The 17,500-nt window shown below is 26.3% G+C and overlaps 1 protein-coding gene across 1 annotated transcript in view; it reads right to left on the bottom strand.

The window, feature by feature from the left end:
• LOC136080633 (location of vulva defective 1-like) overlaps positions 1 to 17,500 on the bottom strand; it is a 205,367-nt gene that overhangs the window by 45,848 nt on the left and 142,019 nt on the right. The window contains exons 14-18 of the mRNA XM_065797535.1: positions 11,804 to 11,968; positions 11,106 to 11,354; positions 8,274 to 9,002; positions 7,764 to 7,982; positions 2,607 to 2,727 (exon numbers count right to left, since the gene is read on the bottom strand). Of these exons, the coding sequence (XP_065653607.1) occupies positions 2,607 to 2,727; positions 7,764 to 7,982; positions 8,274 to 9,002; positions 11,106 to 11,354; positions 11,804 to 11,968 (1,483 nt within the window). The remainder of the gene's footprint in view (positions 1 to 2,606; positions 2,728 to 7,763; positions 7,983 to 8,273; positions 9,003 to 11,105; positions 11,355 to 11,803; positions 11,969 to 17,500) is intronic.

Below are 17,500 nucleotides of genomic sequence, written 5' to 3'. Positions count from 1 at the left end.
TTTTTTTATCAAAAATTTCAGTTTTTTTTATTTTTAGTTGTAAGAGGTTCGATAATATGGGGATTCAGGTGATGAAGAAGAATGAGATATTAGTTTTAGAGAGATCAAACTGTGATCAGAAGCACCTAAGGGTGAATGTGGAGAAACTGAGCACTGACTAGGATCAGAAACAAGACATAAGTCGAGTAGAGAAGGTAAATGATTCAGGTTGTCAGGAAAGCGAGTTGGAAAGTTGACTATTTAAGTTAGGGATTGAGAAAGGCAAAAGTTGTGGGCTTTAATGCATGCAGAATCACTGACACTAGAGCCAAGCCAATCAGAGTGGTGAGCATTAAAGTCACCGACAACAAGTATATTAGCTAATGGATAAAGAGAGAGGGCTTGGTCAATATGATCAGAAATAACATCAAAAAGAGTGCAGTCTTGAGATGAAGGAGAGCGATAAAGAACAAATAGAAGGGCAAAGTGGCAAAGAGTGAAGTGGGGCTAAACAAAAGCACATGAAAGAATAGTCTGTGGATTCAATCCTAGTTTCACGACAAATGGGTGAATTCTTACGATTGTAAATACCCAGGCGAAGCATGTGACTATTAGACTCTTTACGAATTAAAGGAAGATAATCATCAACACTAAGATCACAAGATGAGACAGCCAAACTCAAATTAGTCTCACAAAGAGCAAGTATGGTGAACTTTGCAAGAGATAAGACTCAACAGAAGAAAAGTTACTTCTAAGACCACAAATATTAGTGAATGATAGGTTTAGAGAACTTGGTGATGATAATGGTTTTTTGTGTTTTATAGTTTTTGGTACTTTATTCATTTTAAAATTAAATTGAAGAACTTGACTCATAGTATAGAAAGTACTCAGAACACTGTTTAATAGTCCAGACAATTGCCTCATTAGTACTAATAAACCCTAAGCCGTAACAAGGGGCTCCAAATGTGGCCTCTGCAATGCACACCAAAAGTACAAACAGGGATACCATCCATGCGCAACATGGCGCTGTTAATACTTTGATATTTTTCAGCTGTTGATGGAATCAGCCTCTCTGAGAGCTACCACAGAGTTCGGAAAACCTGACTACCAGCCGACCTCAGAACCATAAAACTGAGTTTTAGAGCTGTACCCTCATTGGAAGATAATAGAATGAGTTGCCTAGTCATAAAAACAGAGACACAAGCAAAACCCATGCATTGAGTCAAGAAGATCCAGCATTCAACATCCTAAACTGGAAACAATGTATTAAAAATACATCTGCACCAGCCTAATAGATGAAGAAGGGTTGCATGGCTGGTCAACAGATAGAATCTGTTTACCTCTTAAGTCTTTGCCTAGGAGGCCTTCTACAAGACAGTAGCCGGGTGCATTTAACATCTGCCCAAGATGAGTATTTTTATCGAGACACCATCTCTAGCCTTTACTCAACCAAGAGCCCCATGGCAGGGGATGTTTTAAGTCGGAGTTGGCATCACCTAGCTTTTGCCTAAAAAGGCGTATCATACAAGGCAGCAGGACATGAAGCAGATTGTACTGGGTTACATGTTACCAGTAGCAGGATAACCTGATTTGACTTTTTTGAAAAGATTCTTTGAAAGTGGCTGATTCTAGAACCATTTCTGTTTTCTTTTTAAGTGGTTTCTTTAGCATAGTGCAAAGTCCATCTGCATCTTTTTCATAATGCTCTATCAATTCTATTCAATTTTACATACAAAGTGTTGAAACATGCTTCATCATAATCATATATGATACAATATAATTTTTTAATTATAATAATTAGTGTAATTGTAATGAAAATAAGATAGGAAAATTTAATAAACTAAAGTAACTAACAAAAAGCTAACTAAATATATAATAAAGCTAACTAAATATATAATAATAAAAAACTAACTAAAGTAACTAACAAAAAGCAAGAGTTGTTACTTTTATATAAGACTGAACAAACAAGACAAAACATTTACGTGTAATCGTAGTTGTTTTGTTTATTAATAGTAATTCAATAACTCAATAAATGTGCAAACATTGATAAAAAGGAAAAAAAATGCAATACTTCAACATGCTTTTATATTTAAGAAAAAACAGTACAAATATGTTATTATTTAGAAACTTTTTTTTTAATAAATTTATTTTTATCAATCCCATTTTTTTCCATGAAACTCAAAAAAAAAAAAAAAAAAAAAATGAAACTAAAAATTTTTTAAATAGTGTTCGTTTTTACTTACATTTGTTCTATTAAGTGGATAATGGTATAAAATTGAAACCTCTTATTCAATTCTAAGCAACTCATAATTTGAAATAAGTCTGTAATTAAACTTTAATTTTTTTCTTTATAATTTGATTTACGTTACATAAGGAAAATCTATATAAGTAAAATTGAAGAAAGGACTTGTTGTTGCAATAAGCATGATTCGGTCAAAGTTTAACAATGTTTTATAAACATTGCTTATTTTAAAGATTTATTATGAAAACTATATTTTGACATTCACAAATAAAAAAATTAGCAAATTGAAGGAAGGGGGGGCCACTTAACCAAAACGGCTAATTTTTTTAACTATGCTTTACATAATTGCATTATTAAAGATCAATAGCCAAAGAGATCAACTTACCAACAACAGTAAAAAAAATGTTTGACTTAGTGCCAGCATTTTTCCGAGTACCAGTATTTACAATTATTTGATACAAGTAAGTATCTTCAACCCGATTATCAGCAAGCGGACAAACGCCAATCTAAAATTATAGTATATATTTAAATTATTACATTATTTAAAAATAGTTAAACAAAGGCATTAAAATATACTTTATTATTTTTGTTAAAAAAATTAAATTCATTCAAAAAATGAATTTATACAATGACTTTAAAAAGAAACCTAAACATCTTTGTGCGTAAAGAGGTAATAGAAAAAAATCCATCAAACAAGATGAAGTAAACAAATAAAATTATTTGAAAAATATGAATCAAAAACAAAAATGTAAAGGATCAGTCTTTTTGAAGACAACTCAGTGATGTAAATTACTGATACTTAGTCAACTCCAGAAGAATTCTTTAATAAAGAGAATACAAAGTTACATAAAGAAATGATTGATATGTCTAAATACTAGATACTTAAATCCAACATGTGAAAACCAAAGGTCAATAAGCAATAAGTTATACATTTTTTACCTTTTTTGGTTTTTATAATCATGAAAAATTGAAAAATTAAACATTTAGCTGTTTGTATTATTGAATATATAAATACTTTCTGTATTAAAGTAACTGTAGCCAAGGACGTATAAACTTATGCTATGTTATATCTATTTTTAACTAAGAATTTTTTTTTTTGTTAGTAAAGTGTTGAATCTAATTTATTAAATATTTAGCTAATTTATGATTCATAAAAGCTGTAACATATTGATCGTAAGTAGATTGAAAGATTGGCATTATTTTTTTTTTTAAATCCAGCGATTCTAAGAGTTATAAAAATAATGTGCAAAGGATTATTTACCAATTGGCTTCTAAATTGATTAAAATACGGACTCCATTAACTGGATTACTTTCACCAGATATAATTGTCAACCTGGTAGAAAAGAAAATGTCAAATTTCAAAGTATTAATGAAAAGGCACATTATAGTAAGTGTCACTGACAAAGCATCCATAATTTAAAAATTTGGACGGTGAAGTAGTTTTGAATATCAGCTGTGTTAAATTGATGTACTTCATTTAGCAGTGTGTACTGCACTCTTAAAAAAAAAAAAACCTTCAGAGTTTTAGTGATTGTAATGAGCACAATAAAATAGTTGCATTTGATAAATTTAGAAATAATAATGATATATACAGAATTAAATTCAATGATGATTTACAAAGTAATGTAAACATTTCCTTAAAGATTCAGAGGATTTGAAAATTTGCTCAAATTTTCCACATATTACCTTACAAAAATGAAGTCTTACAAATAATAATGACAATAGTAATAATAATAACAATAATAATAGTAGTAATAATAAATTTTTCTGTTGAGGGTCAATGCCAAGTCAAACCTTTCAAAACAGGTATTACAAATTAAAGCAACTAAACTAAAACCAAAAATTAGTTTGTAAAACATTTTTGCTGTAAACTCATTTATGGACTGCAATTCAAAAATGAAGTAAACAGTTTGTTCCATGACTTTAATACTTGGTTTGTAAAGAAATTTTCACGAAGATCATTTTTGAAATATATATCAGTAATAATGTAATGATTTTTTTTTTTTCAAGTTTTTTATTACAGTATACTAGTATTCCAGACCTGTAAAATACAGGTCTTGGTAAGTCTATTATACACTGACCATTTCTATACTTATACCTTACTTCAATAGTTTCTAGTAAGCGGTAAAAAAACAATACATATTGTCTACCTTTTAAAGTTGTAAATAAAAAAAATAAGTTATAACAAAACGTTTTGGTAGTTGTTGCAGATACCGCTATTTAGTGGTAGAAAATAAATATGTCAAATATTTGAATTAACAATTGAAGCTTTGAATTAACAGTTATTGTTTAATACTTTATAACTCCTTCTTGTAAAATTGTTACCTTCTATAAAAAAAAGGTACAAACTTAAATAATTTTTTTTTTTATTAAGTTTCTATTATGTTTTTATTAATTTTTTTTCCAGACAATCTGCAGCGTATTAGGAACGCCCAATTTTTTAAATATTGAATAAAATGAAAGTTTAAACGTTAAATCTTTTTTCTTATTAAAAAAATATTTGTCTCCTTAAGGTAAATAAATATAAATATAGGAAGATGTAGATTATTGCAATAACGATTGCCTGAAAAAATTTGGGTTTTATCTGGATTAAAGCTCACCAGCCACTGTGAGCCCTATGCTGTAACTGAGGTGAGATCTTTTTCAAGCTCAAATGCCCTCTCCAAGCAATCAGAGAGTGTTGTCTTCTTATCAAGACAAGAATAAATGGTAGTTTAAATGGTAGGTAAATAATATAAAGTTTTAGATAAATAAGTAGAAATATTTTGAAGTTCTACAGTAGTATGCAAAAATTTAGAAACACTAACTTTTTTCAGTTTTTTCTGCATAACTTTTCACATATTTTCTTAAATAAGCTAGACTTATTACCAAATGTGCTCTATATTATTTCAATTTAAAATACAAACAACAAAAGTTGTAAAATTGAACGCATAACTAACTTTTAATTGCTTTTTCGAAAAAGCTTCCATGCAAAAGTTTAGAAACAGTATCATACCCAATAATTAAATCATGTTTTTGTAAACAAATGCAAAATCAAGGCCAAAATATATGTAAAATTTAATAACTTAATTACTTTGAGATATTTCAAAGGCGTGAAAGTATAATTAATTGCCAAAATATTTGTAAAAATTTTTAATTCAATTACTTAGCAATATTTTAAAAGCATGAGAAAAGCAAAAGAAGCTTCAAAGGAAATAAAAGAAATTAATTATAAAAGCTATCGGAAATAAAATGACTTACAGGGAGGTTTCTGAACTTTACAATGTTTTTAAACCAGGAATAAGTCAGATTATGAAAAGATTTCATCTGTGCAAAACTATTGAAAGCAAACCTTGCTCTGGAAGACCTAAAATTACAAATGAAAAGTCTGATAGACTATTAGTAATGTATTCCAAAAATAATCCTTGCAAGACTGCTGTCAAACTTAATTCAATTATGCATCAATTTCATGGCACTAACTGTAACGGTGATGCAACTAAACACCGATTATGATAAAATAACCTTTATGGTGGTCAACCAGTTAAGAAGCCGCTAATATCTGCAAGAAATTTAAAAACCAGAATAAAATTTGCAAAAAATCATATTAGTTGGTTAGTTAATGACTGGTCAAAAGTCCTTTTTTTCTGATGAATCAAAGTTTATGCTATTCAGTAGTGAGGAAATTAGGTATGTTAGGCGCCCAGTAGGTAACAGATTTAATCCAAAATATCAGTTACTCAATGTTAAATATGGAGGAGAAAATGTTTTGGTTTGGGGATGTTTTAGTCGTGACAATGTGGGTCCCATTCATTACATAAAAGATTTAATGGACCAGAGAGTTTATTTAGACATCATAAAGAATGTTATGCTGCCACATAATATTTGGGACTACATCATCCGGCAATTACAGGTACCAAAAAAAGTTTAGAACCACTTAACAACTTTGCGTAATTTCATTATTTTTTCAATGTTTGAAACTAATATTGAACTTTGATGATAAATTATATATATATGACATGCCTAATAAAAAACCTAAAGGATTTTATACCCCATTCAATTGCATACATATTAAGCGATCAATAAACTCCATTAACAGTCGCTATTTGCCTATGCGATTTGGAAGTATGGCTATATAAAGCAATAATTTGGGAACAAACTTCAATCGGTATTTCTTTTCTTTTACCCATTGTAAAATACTAGAATATTGAAATAAAATTGTAATTCGATATAATAAAATGACAAACCTGCTTACGGTATATAGATTTATTAGTTTATGTGATGGTATTGTTAAATATCCTTTTGACATAAAATTACTCAATTTGTGTGTGTTTGTTTATTGATCGCTTAATGTGTATGCAATTGAATGCGATGTAAATTCCGTTAGGTTTTAATTAAAGCATGTCATATATATATATAATTTATTATCAAAGTTCAATATTAGTTTCATACATTGAAAAAATAATGAAATCACGCAAAATTGTTTAGTGGTTCTAAACTTTTTTTGGTACCTGTAGTTGGTAGAAAAACAACCAACAAAGACCATTTGTTTGCATTGATTAAAGAATATTGGTATAATAATCCACAGGATGTTCTCATTAAATTAGTAGATCCAATGCCTTGTTGCTGTGGCGCTGTTTTAAGGGCAAATGGATATGCCACCAAATACTAAGTGTCTTATTAAAACTATTTTATGGTTAAAAAATTGTTATATCGTGAAATTTAGTAAAAGTTTCAGCTTTTTTGAAATAAATATTTATCAAATTCAGTTATTTCTAAACTTTTGCATGGAAGCTTTTTCAAAAAAACAATTAATTATTGATTAACCGTTCAACTTTACAACTTTTGTAGTTTGTATTTTAACTTGAAATAATATTTGGTAAAAATTTCAGCTAATTTATGAAAGTTACTGAAAAGTTATGCAGTAAAAACTGAAAAAAAGTTGGTGTTTCTAAACTTTGGCATGCCACTGTACATGGATAAATTGTTTCTAAATGTCACAGGTGTCTCCCAAAAAGTTTCAGTGCTTTTTGCTTTTTGCAAATTTTTTTCAGTGCTTTCATGCTTTTTGCAAATAATTTAATAAATTTATGAATTTAGAGTGCCCCAAAGGGTATCAAGTGCAATTTAAAAATAAACATTCCTAATCAGTAATGTAAGTATGATGATTATAAATGACTAAAAAACTCAATAAACAACATTTCGGCTTGACCCTTACGCTAAACTCTGGCCAACGGTTCAGTGTAAGCAAGCCTTTGAGGTGTTTTAAGTTTGATTATTTTATAAAACTCTTCAAATAGGATATTTCTTTAGTGTAATTTATTTATTGATTGGTGTAAAGTTTTAACAATTATAAGTGATTATGTTAAAACTGAATCGATAAAACCAACTAAGACATGGAAATACTTAACTGTAGTTAATTATTTGCTTATTATTATTACTTTTTATTTTAATCATTTTTTATTTATTATTAACTTAATTTTTATTTAATTATTATTTATTTTTTTATTTATTTTATGTTATTTCACTAATAAACTTTGGAAACTTGAAAATAATAAAAATTTACTTTTGAAATATCTTGTCTGTCCATTCGTCTAGTAATTAACAGTCCAAGCAACCATAATGAAATTACTACTAAAACTGCTACAAGTAATGCATATCCTTGTTTGAATTTTGATATGGAAAGTTTTGGTAGAGGGTTGGGAGCAACAAAAAATCCACCAAAAGTTGTCAAATGATTGCATTTACATTTTGTCATTAAAAAACTTGTGTGATGAACATCGAGCTAAAGTAAATAATAACATATTTTATTTTACTAAAAATAAAATAACACTAGAATGAAGAAAATGCATTTAAAAAAATAAAATAAATAGAAAAATTGAATTTTAAAATTTCAATTTTTAAACTGTTTAAAAACATAATTCAAACATACTTCACAAGTTAAGTTAAATGTAAAAATTTTTCATTTTTTACAAAAAGAAAAAATTTTTAAATTTGTATTATCATTTTTATTACTTGACATTATTTATTTTATTTTTTCATCAGTTTTTTAAATTTAAATAAAAATTTAACATGCCTGACATCCATCAGACATCCATTTGTTTGCATCTTTATTCCAGTAATTACATTCAATACAAAACGATTTCATTTCATAATCATACTTCCCAGAGTACTCTGTCTCATCAAAATTATATGGATTCTGTACTATCCTTTTAGCTGGCATTGGACCAGAATATAAAAACATTAAATGTAGTTCACTTTTGTTTAAGAATGAGTATGTAGAACTTTCAAAATTCCATAAAATTATTGCACCATCAGTAAGAAGAAAAGAATCTTGATTTCGCTGTATAACTCTGGTTGAGTATTCATCTATTTTATTATTAAAACCTAAAATGGCTGTGTTGGTTAACTTGTTATTTTTTGTCATAACAACACCCTGTTTCATAGAAATATTAAGCATTATGTCATAATCAAGTTTTGTTACAACTTTTCCATACTGAATGTATACAACAAGATTTGTTAAATTATTTTCATCATTTTTGAAAATAAACTTTAGAAGCATCCTACAGCCTGATGATATTAAAAGAGTAACTAGGTATGCATCATTAGGCATATATAAAGATATATTTTCCCCATTCATTGTTTCAGGTTTATTTTTTATTGTTATATTAATTGGTTGTGAACAATTACGTACTTCTATTGGATAACCACTAGAATTAGTAAAAAAAAAGGTTTGAGTTTCTGTGCGAATGTTTTGAGATCGATTGCTATCCCACGTGTATACAACATCTTTCATTCTAACATTCTAAATGACAAATACATAAAGACTTTGTGTACAATTATAAAACTTATAATTAAAGTATATATATTGTTTATATACTGAATCATATTTAAAGACTAACTGTTTAATTTGAATGACATTAAAGAGTTGTTTGAATAAAGGAGAAGCATTTTGCTAGATGTGAGGAAAATTTATAAAAACAAAATCAAAAATTACTTTGTGAAAGCTTACAAAAATAATATAGTATGATCTTATTAACTGAATAAGTTAGTGTTGCTTTATCAACTGATTTTGGGGCTTTATAAACTAATTTGTTGCTTTATCGACTGATTTGGGGATTTGGCTTTATCAACTGGTTTGGGGAGGCAATCTATCAATATATAATTTTTTTTTTTAAGTTTTAAACTTTTTCTGGCTTTTGAAATTAATTTTTTGAAAATTAATTAAATAGACGGTAAAAAAAAATTATCAGCAGCAGCACAAAGAAACTATTTTATCAATATTATCAGCAACAGCACAAAGAAAATTGTTTTTATTGAGATTAAAGAAAAAAAACTTTATGTTTTCATTCATTTAATTAAGCAACAATAATTGCACATTGAAGATATATATCACATAGAAAAAAGTCATTATAAAATCATTCAAAAAGCTGTAGAAACAAGTTAATTTTCTAGATATGTACAGTAATATTAACCTGATTTTCTAGATATGTACTGTAAGTCACCCGAATAAAGTAGCCTTTAAATGTCCTATATCATGTTTTTTTATATTGCCACCAAATAACAATATTCAAAGTCTAATTTATCTTAGTAAAAGCACTCATTTTATCTTCTGAGTAATTCCCCATGTTCTCCTTTATTTTATCAAAATGAGCATCAAGGACATAGGCCTTGAGTGTCATTCTGCATCCCATTTTGGCATGATATTTTATTAAAATTTAAATAAACTCCATAGCTTTCAGCTTTGTGATTACCAAAAAGCCATTAACAATTGCAACAAAAGTGTTCTGTCTCTGGATAACTTAACACATTAACTTTGAAATACTGCTTAATAAGGCTTAACTTGATGTGTAGTGGTGGCATAATAATTTTTTGAGGTTCTATCTTGGCTGCCACTTTACATTGCGTTTGCTAACTGAGAACTTGGTTGTTAGTTGCCAGTTCTATTAGAAATAGCATGCCTTTGTGTCACGGCTGTCCGAGAGGCAAAGAAAACAAGGAAACTTTGAAAAATCATTTTGAATGACATATTTTAAAGTCTCTGATGACCTCAAATCCAGAGTTTTCATACTTTAAGTGACTCAGGAACATCTTGAAACTGACAATGCCTGAGTTGCTTTTTGCGTCTATATTTTTTTTTTTTTAGATAATATTAAAACTTTGATATTTCACAGTTTTGATAGAATCAGCCTCTCTTAGAGCTACCAAAGGTTTCAAATATGCTGTTTGAGATAAACATTGTGAGTCATTGGAAAAAACAGGTAGTTGTTTCTGACATAAAGCAGCATAGCTCTGAGGCTTTTGGATGAGTTGTTTATAAATAGACATAATTTACATAGGTTACACGTGTCACTAATAGCCTCAAAAAGCCACATTGTTATATTGCATAGTATTGTATTAAAAAGTTCAATAAAGATTAAAACAGATATATATATATATATATATATATGTAAATTATGTTAGTGTATTTTACAAATAGAGTGCTCAATGTTCTTAAAGAACAGAGCAATAATAAATTAGTAAAAAACACTTATCTAACTTTTATCTTCTTCTTTAAGTTTCACCATTGCTGGATCATCAGGAAGAGTTCTCCTGATGAACTCATCCTGATGATCCAGCAATGGTGAAACTTAAAGTAGAAGATAAAAGTTAGATAAGTGTTTTTTACTAATTTATATATATACATATATATATATATATATATATATATAAATATATACATATATATATATATATATATATATATATATATATATATATATATATATATATATATATATATATATATATATATATATATATATATATATATATATATAATATACATATATATATATATGCATTTTTCTATTTATATATAGATACTAACACAAATAAAAGTATTAACTAAACTAACTGAGTGACTTACATGAATTAAAATTTGCGAGTTTAGTAAAGATTCATTAAACAATTCCCTTGAGTCTGGTAAAGAAAAACCACCATCAGATGAACCAATGAAACTGCTAGTTAAATCAATAAATATATCTTTTTTTATCAAAAAATCAAACTGCTTTGTTTCACCTACTGTTATAATATCACCTGGAACTTTGTAAGATTGTGCTGCTATGAAATAGTTTTCCATAGAATTGAATAATACTGATATTATTTGTTCATCTTGCTAAATTATTGAAAACATTTGTTCTTAAAACAAAAACATAAAATATAGTCATGCATAACTGTCACATGATTAATAATTTTTAATTTTTTTATCTTTTTTTTTTTGTCGTAGTTGTAAATAAAATTGATTTAAAAATATTTAATGGAAAAATGTAATTAATGGAAAATTTAATTAATCGAAAAAGTCAGTTCAATTTTAAAAAAAATTAGTACTTTTGTAAGAAAATATCTGAAAATTGATAAAATTGTTAATTGAGAAATATAACCAACCAAAAATTGCAATTTCTTCATGGTTATTCCAATCTTCAAATTTTGATTTTTCATTATTTTGTATAATAATATTTTTCTCATAAAATACACATATTTCTATACATAGATATATATACATTTACAAACACAACATACTGTTCTCATAACTACATATAAAAAAGCAAACAGTATAAAATTTACTTTTAGCTGATATAATGATGGTGTTAGAACAGCAGACTGCAACAAATTTGAAATTGAATTTATAAAAGACTGAGACATAGTATCAAATTTTACTGCTCCACAACCTTTTAGATTTTTCTTTGTGAGTAATCTAGCTAGCCTATCTACTACATATGCTGCTTGCTTCTAAATAATAAATTTCAGCTCAAATTATTTCGATAGTTAAAAATATATATCTATATTAATTAAAAATATATTATTATTACTTATTCAAAAAGATTGTAATAACCATAATTAATTTCAATTATTCTATTTATAAAGAATCCCCTTTTTCTTGATTAGTTAACTAATCTCATATTTATATATATATATATATATATATATATATATATATATATATATATATATATATATATATATATATATATTTATATATATATATATATATATATATTTATATATATATATATATATATATTTATATATATATATATATATATATATATATATATATATATATATATAAAATATTAGATAATGGTCTGCACAAAAACTTGTTAGTTTGCTTGCATTATGGTACAGTAATCAACAAATGTCTGTTCGATGGCAGAGGACAAAATCTAACAGTTCTGGAATTGGGAATGGGGTTCGTCAAGGAAGTATATTGTCACCACTTCTATTTAACTTTTACATACAAGATTTGATTTCATCAATATCAAACCTTCGTATTGGGTGTAATTTAGGTGGTATATTCATGAATGTGTTGGCCTATGCTGATAATGTGGTTCTAATTGCGCCTTCTTGGTTTTCTCTTCAAAAACTAATTAGCTTTACAAATAAGGAATCTTCCTTAATTAACATGTCCTTTAATACCAAGAAAACTGTATGTATGGTGTTTAATCCAACTCAAAAATCAAAAGTTATATCAAACTCCTTCCCAGAATTATGTGTGTCAGGATGTGAAATTGCCTTTGTTGAATATTTTAAATACCTTGGTCATATAATTAAAAATGACCTTACCGATGATCTTGATATAATCAAAGAGGTGAAGGGCCTTTACACACGTACAAATATCTTAATTAGACGCTTTCATTTATGCTCTACCAGAGTGAAGGTTAAACTGTTTAAAGCATATTGCATTTGTTTATATGGTGTTCCTTTGTGGCAAAATTATAATGATAAAACAATGGCACGCCTTCAGTATTGCTACAACAAATGTGCTAAAATATTTTTCGGATACAACAAATATGATAGTATATCTTACATGCTTTTAGAGTTCAGACTACCAACTTTTCATACAATTATCTTAAACTGTAGACATGCTTTTCGTAAACAGTTGATGGCTTGTACCTTGGTGAATCACTCTATGAATTCAGTTAATCAAAGTTTAAAATAATACTTTTCTTTACAACAAAAAAAAAAAATAACTATGGACCTGGCACCTAATTTGTACATGCCTGTTGTCTGAAATATATTTTACTTATTTATTTATTTATATATATATATATATATATATATATATATATATATATATATATATATATATATATATATATATATATATATATATATATATACATATATATATATATATATATATATATATATATATATATATATATATATATATATATATATATATATATTTATATATATATTTATATATATATATATACTAATGACATCTTAATAGTATAATAAAATTTATTTATAAATTTAAAAATACATCATTTATGGTGACATACTATTTATTTAACCTTTAAATGTGATTTTTGTTTGTGAAACCAGAAAAAAGAAAACATCATGAATAGCTGAACATCAAAAAAACCTGACTAAAGCAAACAGGAAAGCGTCTGGAATTGTTGAACATGCAATAGACAGATTGCAATGTTGCTACCCCAAAAATATTTGGAAAAAAAAGGACCCAAAAATGACCAAAAACGGATTACTTGAAGTGTCTTAAGAGCAAGGCTTGCATAAATAGTTATAAAAAATTTTTTTTTCAAGGTTTAGATAAATATCTGTATTTTTGATTAAAAGAGTATGGTTGTTTTCTTTCTTCTCAAAATAGAGTACAACTTACATTTTAAATAGGCTAAAAAACGTTTATTAAGTGGTGCGGCTTTGTTTTTATAACCTATTCAACAATTAAATTCAATCTTTGTTATTTAGATTCATAATATAGTTTGCAAATATTCAAAATAAGAATAGAATTACTCATTTTATGTATGTTTATTATTTATAATGTTTTAATCAAAATAAAATAATTCTTACGTTATGACTACAATTTCTTGGTTTGTCTTCAAAAACCACAGCACATTTTTTTTTACTTTTTTGCAAAATTTGGAGATTTTATAGCAAAAAATGTTCCTTATGTGCAGTATCAATGATATTCTGAAAAAATAAAACATGTGCTAAAGTACCTTACATCATTAGTAAATACTCGGTTTTCAGGTGGTCTTTAAAAATAAATCATTAATACTTAAGAAATAAAAGGGTTTTTTCAAATTTACCGAAAAGTTGATTTTGTTTTTTTGAACGAAATCAAGTTAAGAAAACAAAAGCTGCATTATCAGATAGTAAATTGCTTTACCAAGAAAACAGGCATGATGAATAGCTCCAATTTTCCTGATTTTATAAACTGATGGTGATAGATAATTCACAACTAATTCAGCCAGTTCTCTTCTGTCTTCATGTTTATCTTCTCCTGTTATTCCTTTTTCTTTCTATATATGCTTTGCAAAAATTCAGATTCAATTCAATTCAAAAATTCAAATCTTTTCTTTTACACTTTCACTTACACTACCACTCACCTCCTTCCAGTTGCACTCCTTCCACTCACCTCCTTCCACTTGCACAATCACTTGGGACATAACTAAAATTAGGATGTTCAAACAGGCTCTTAAATTTTTGAAACAATAAGTTTTCTGATCCTGTAGTCAACTCATTTGATGTATGTTTCCAAAATTCCTGCATTAATTTTATAAATAGTTTTTCCATCAAAATGTATAACACATGGATAAGGAGAAGCTTCTATTGCATTTTTACATCCTCTTTTGCTAACTTTGACATATTTTCATTTGCTAATTTCATTTGCTAATTTCAATGTAAACAAGTAAGTTCAACACCAACTTCAGTTAAAATGGAACTTGTCACTCTGTGCAAAACATCACTTAACATAGCCATTAGGGCAACGTTCCTGGCATACACATATATTGGAATTTCTGCTGTTACTGTACAGTTAGATTGAGATGGTTCTTTTTGATAATAGACAGAAGATAAAAAATTTATCTTTATGATAAATTTCTTATCTTCTGTCCCTAGAATAAACTTTCTTTCTCCTTCCTAATCTTCCAAAAACATTAGGTCTTCAATCTTATCCTTGTCAGATCTTTTTTTGTTGGTCCTAATAATTTTATTTAAATCTGGCTTGCCTACCCAAAAAAAAATTTTTTAAGTAGGTTTTGAAGTTTTTCTGATTTGTTAAATCTTTAGGAGAGCCTCTTTTTTTGTTGTTTTTTTACACTAACAACTTCAATCCCTGCTTTTATCCAGGGTTTTTTAACCTTAGCTAAAACACAGTTACAATCCAAATTTTCACATCTTTCAAAACTTTTACGAAGTGAGCACATAACCAAACTTATTTTTTTTGGTGGTTTTAGGCAGTATAGATTGCATATATGCTAGATGTTGTAGAATATTGGTGCCTGTTGGAAGGTAAATATATAAATGCATATTTGTTTTTGTTTATTATGTTTTATTGAGATAATTTAGTTCACTCTTTCTTAAATATATAATATACCTTAAACTGCTCAAGCTTCTTACAAATTAGAAATTGCCTGTAACTTCTGGTTTAGCTGCTTTAATAATAAACAGTTTCTTTTTTTTATTAGAACTCAACTTAAATTTGTTTTCAAACTCGCATTTTTTTTTCATTTATACATATTTATCGCATGTTTAGTATTTATCATTATCATTAATCTATATAACCAAGAATATATTTGTAAATATTACTAAAGCCCTACAAAGGCCTGAAAAATACTTAATATATTATTCAAGTATTTGCTATATTTTATATATTTTTATTTCACTTGTTAAATGATATATACAACACATTATATCTTAATTTGTGTTTCATATCGCTACTTATAAAATTACAAGTATTGTAGTTATAAGTTGAGAATTCTTTTGTTTGGTAATAGTGTTAAACATACATAAGATTCTATTCTTATTTTGAATATATGCAAACTATATTATGAATCTAAATAACAAAGATTGAATTTAATTGTTGAATAGGTTATAAAAACAACGCCGCACCATGTAATAAACGTTTTTTAGCCGATTTAAAATGTAAGTTACACTGTTTTTTGAGAAGAAAGAAAATAAACATACTTTTTAATCAAAAAAACAGATATTTATCCAAACCCTGAAAAAAAAGATTTTATAAATATTTATGCTAGCTTTGCCCTCAAGACACTTAAAGTAATCCAATTTTGGTCATTTTTGGGTCCTTTTTTTTCCAAACATATGCTTTGAGGGCAAGGAAAGAGAGGCTCAATGGTGCTGAAATATTTTGTAAGTTCAAACATATTTGCTTCAAATCTAGACGGTTTGGTTTTTAATTCTCTATATATATTAAAAAATTAAAAACTCTTTTTATATATATATATATATATATATATATATATATATATATATATATATATATATATATATATATATACATACATACATAAATTATAAATTATGCTAGTGTATTCTAGAAATAGAATGCTTAATGTTCTAAAAGAACAGAGCAATAATAAATTAGTAAAAACACTTAACTAATTTTTGATAACTTAAACACTGTGTTTCACCATCAGTAGATTCATCAGGAAGATTCTTCCTGATGAGCCTACTGATGGTGAAACACAGTGTTGAAGTAATCAAAAATTAGTGTTTTTACTAATTTATATATATATACATATATATATATATATATATATATATATATATATATATATATATATATATATATATATATATATATATATATATATATATATATATACATATATATATATATATATACATATATATATATATATATATATATATATATATATATATATATATATATATATATATATATATATATGTATATATATATATATATATATGTATATATATATATATATATATATATATATATATATATATATATATATATATATCTATATAAATGTATATGTATATATATATATATATATATATATATATATATATATATGTATATATATATATATATATATATATATATATACATATATATATACATATATATACAACCCTCGGAATTAGGGTCGTCATTCGGAAATGCCAACCTGAAAGTATTTGAGATCGGCAAAAATTTGCCGACCTCGTTTTAATGTTTTATGGTTAGACCTTTGTGTCAAATAATTTTTGCTGACCTAATGCCGACCTCAAAAAAATTGAGGTTGGCAAATTATTGCTGAACTCATTTATCCTAAGTCCGAGGGTTGTATATATGTATATATATATGTATATGTATCTATATATATATATATATATATATATATATATATATATATATATATATATATATATATATATATATATATATATATATATACATATATATATACATATATATATATATATATATATATATATATATATATATATATATATATATATGTATATCTATATATATATATA

The sequence above is a fragment of the Hydra vulgaris genome, chromosome 05 (genome assembly GCF_038396675.1).
Source record: "Hydra vulgaris chromosome 05, alternate assembly HydraT2T_AEP".
NCBI classification, from domain to species: Eukaryota; Metazoa; Cnidaria; class Hydrozoa; order Anthoathecata; family Hydridae; genus Hydra; species Hydra vulgaris.
Note: the sequence above shows the minus strand (reverse complement) of the source record. Positions and strands in the feature narration are given on the sequence as shown.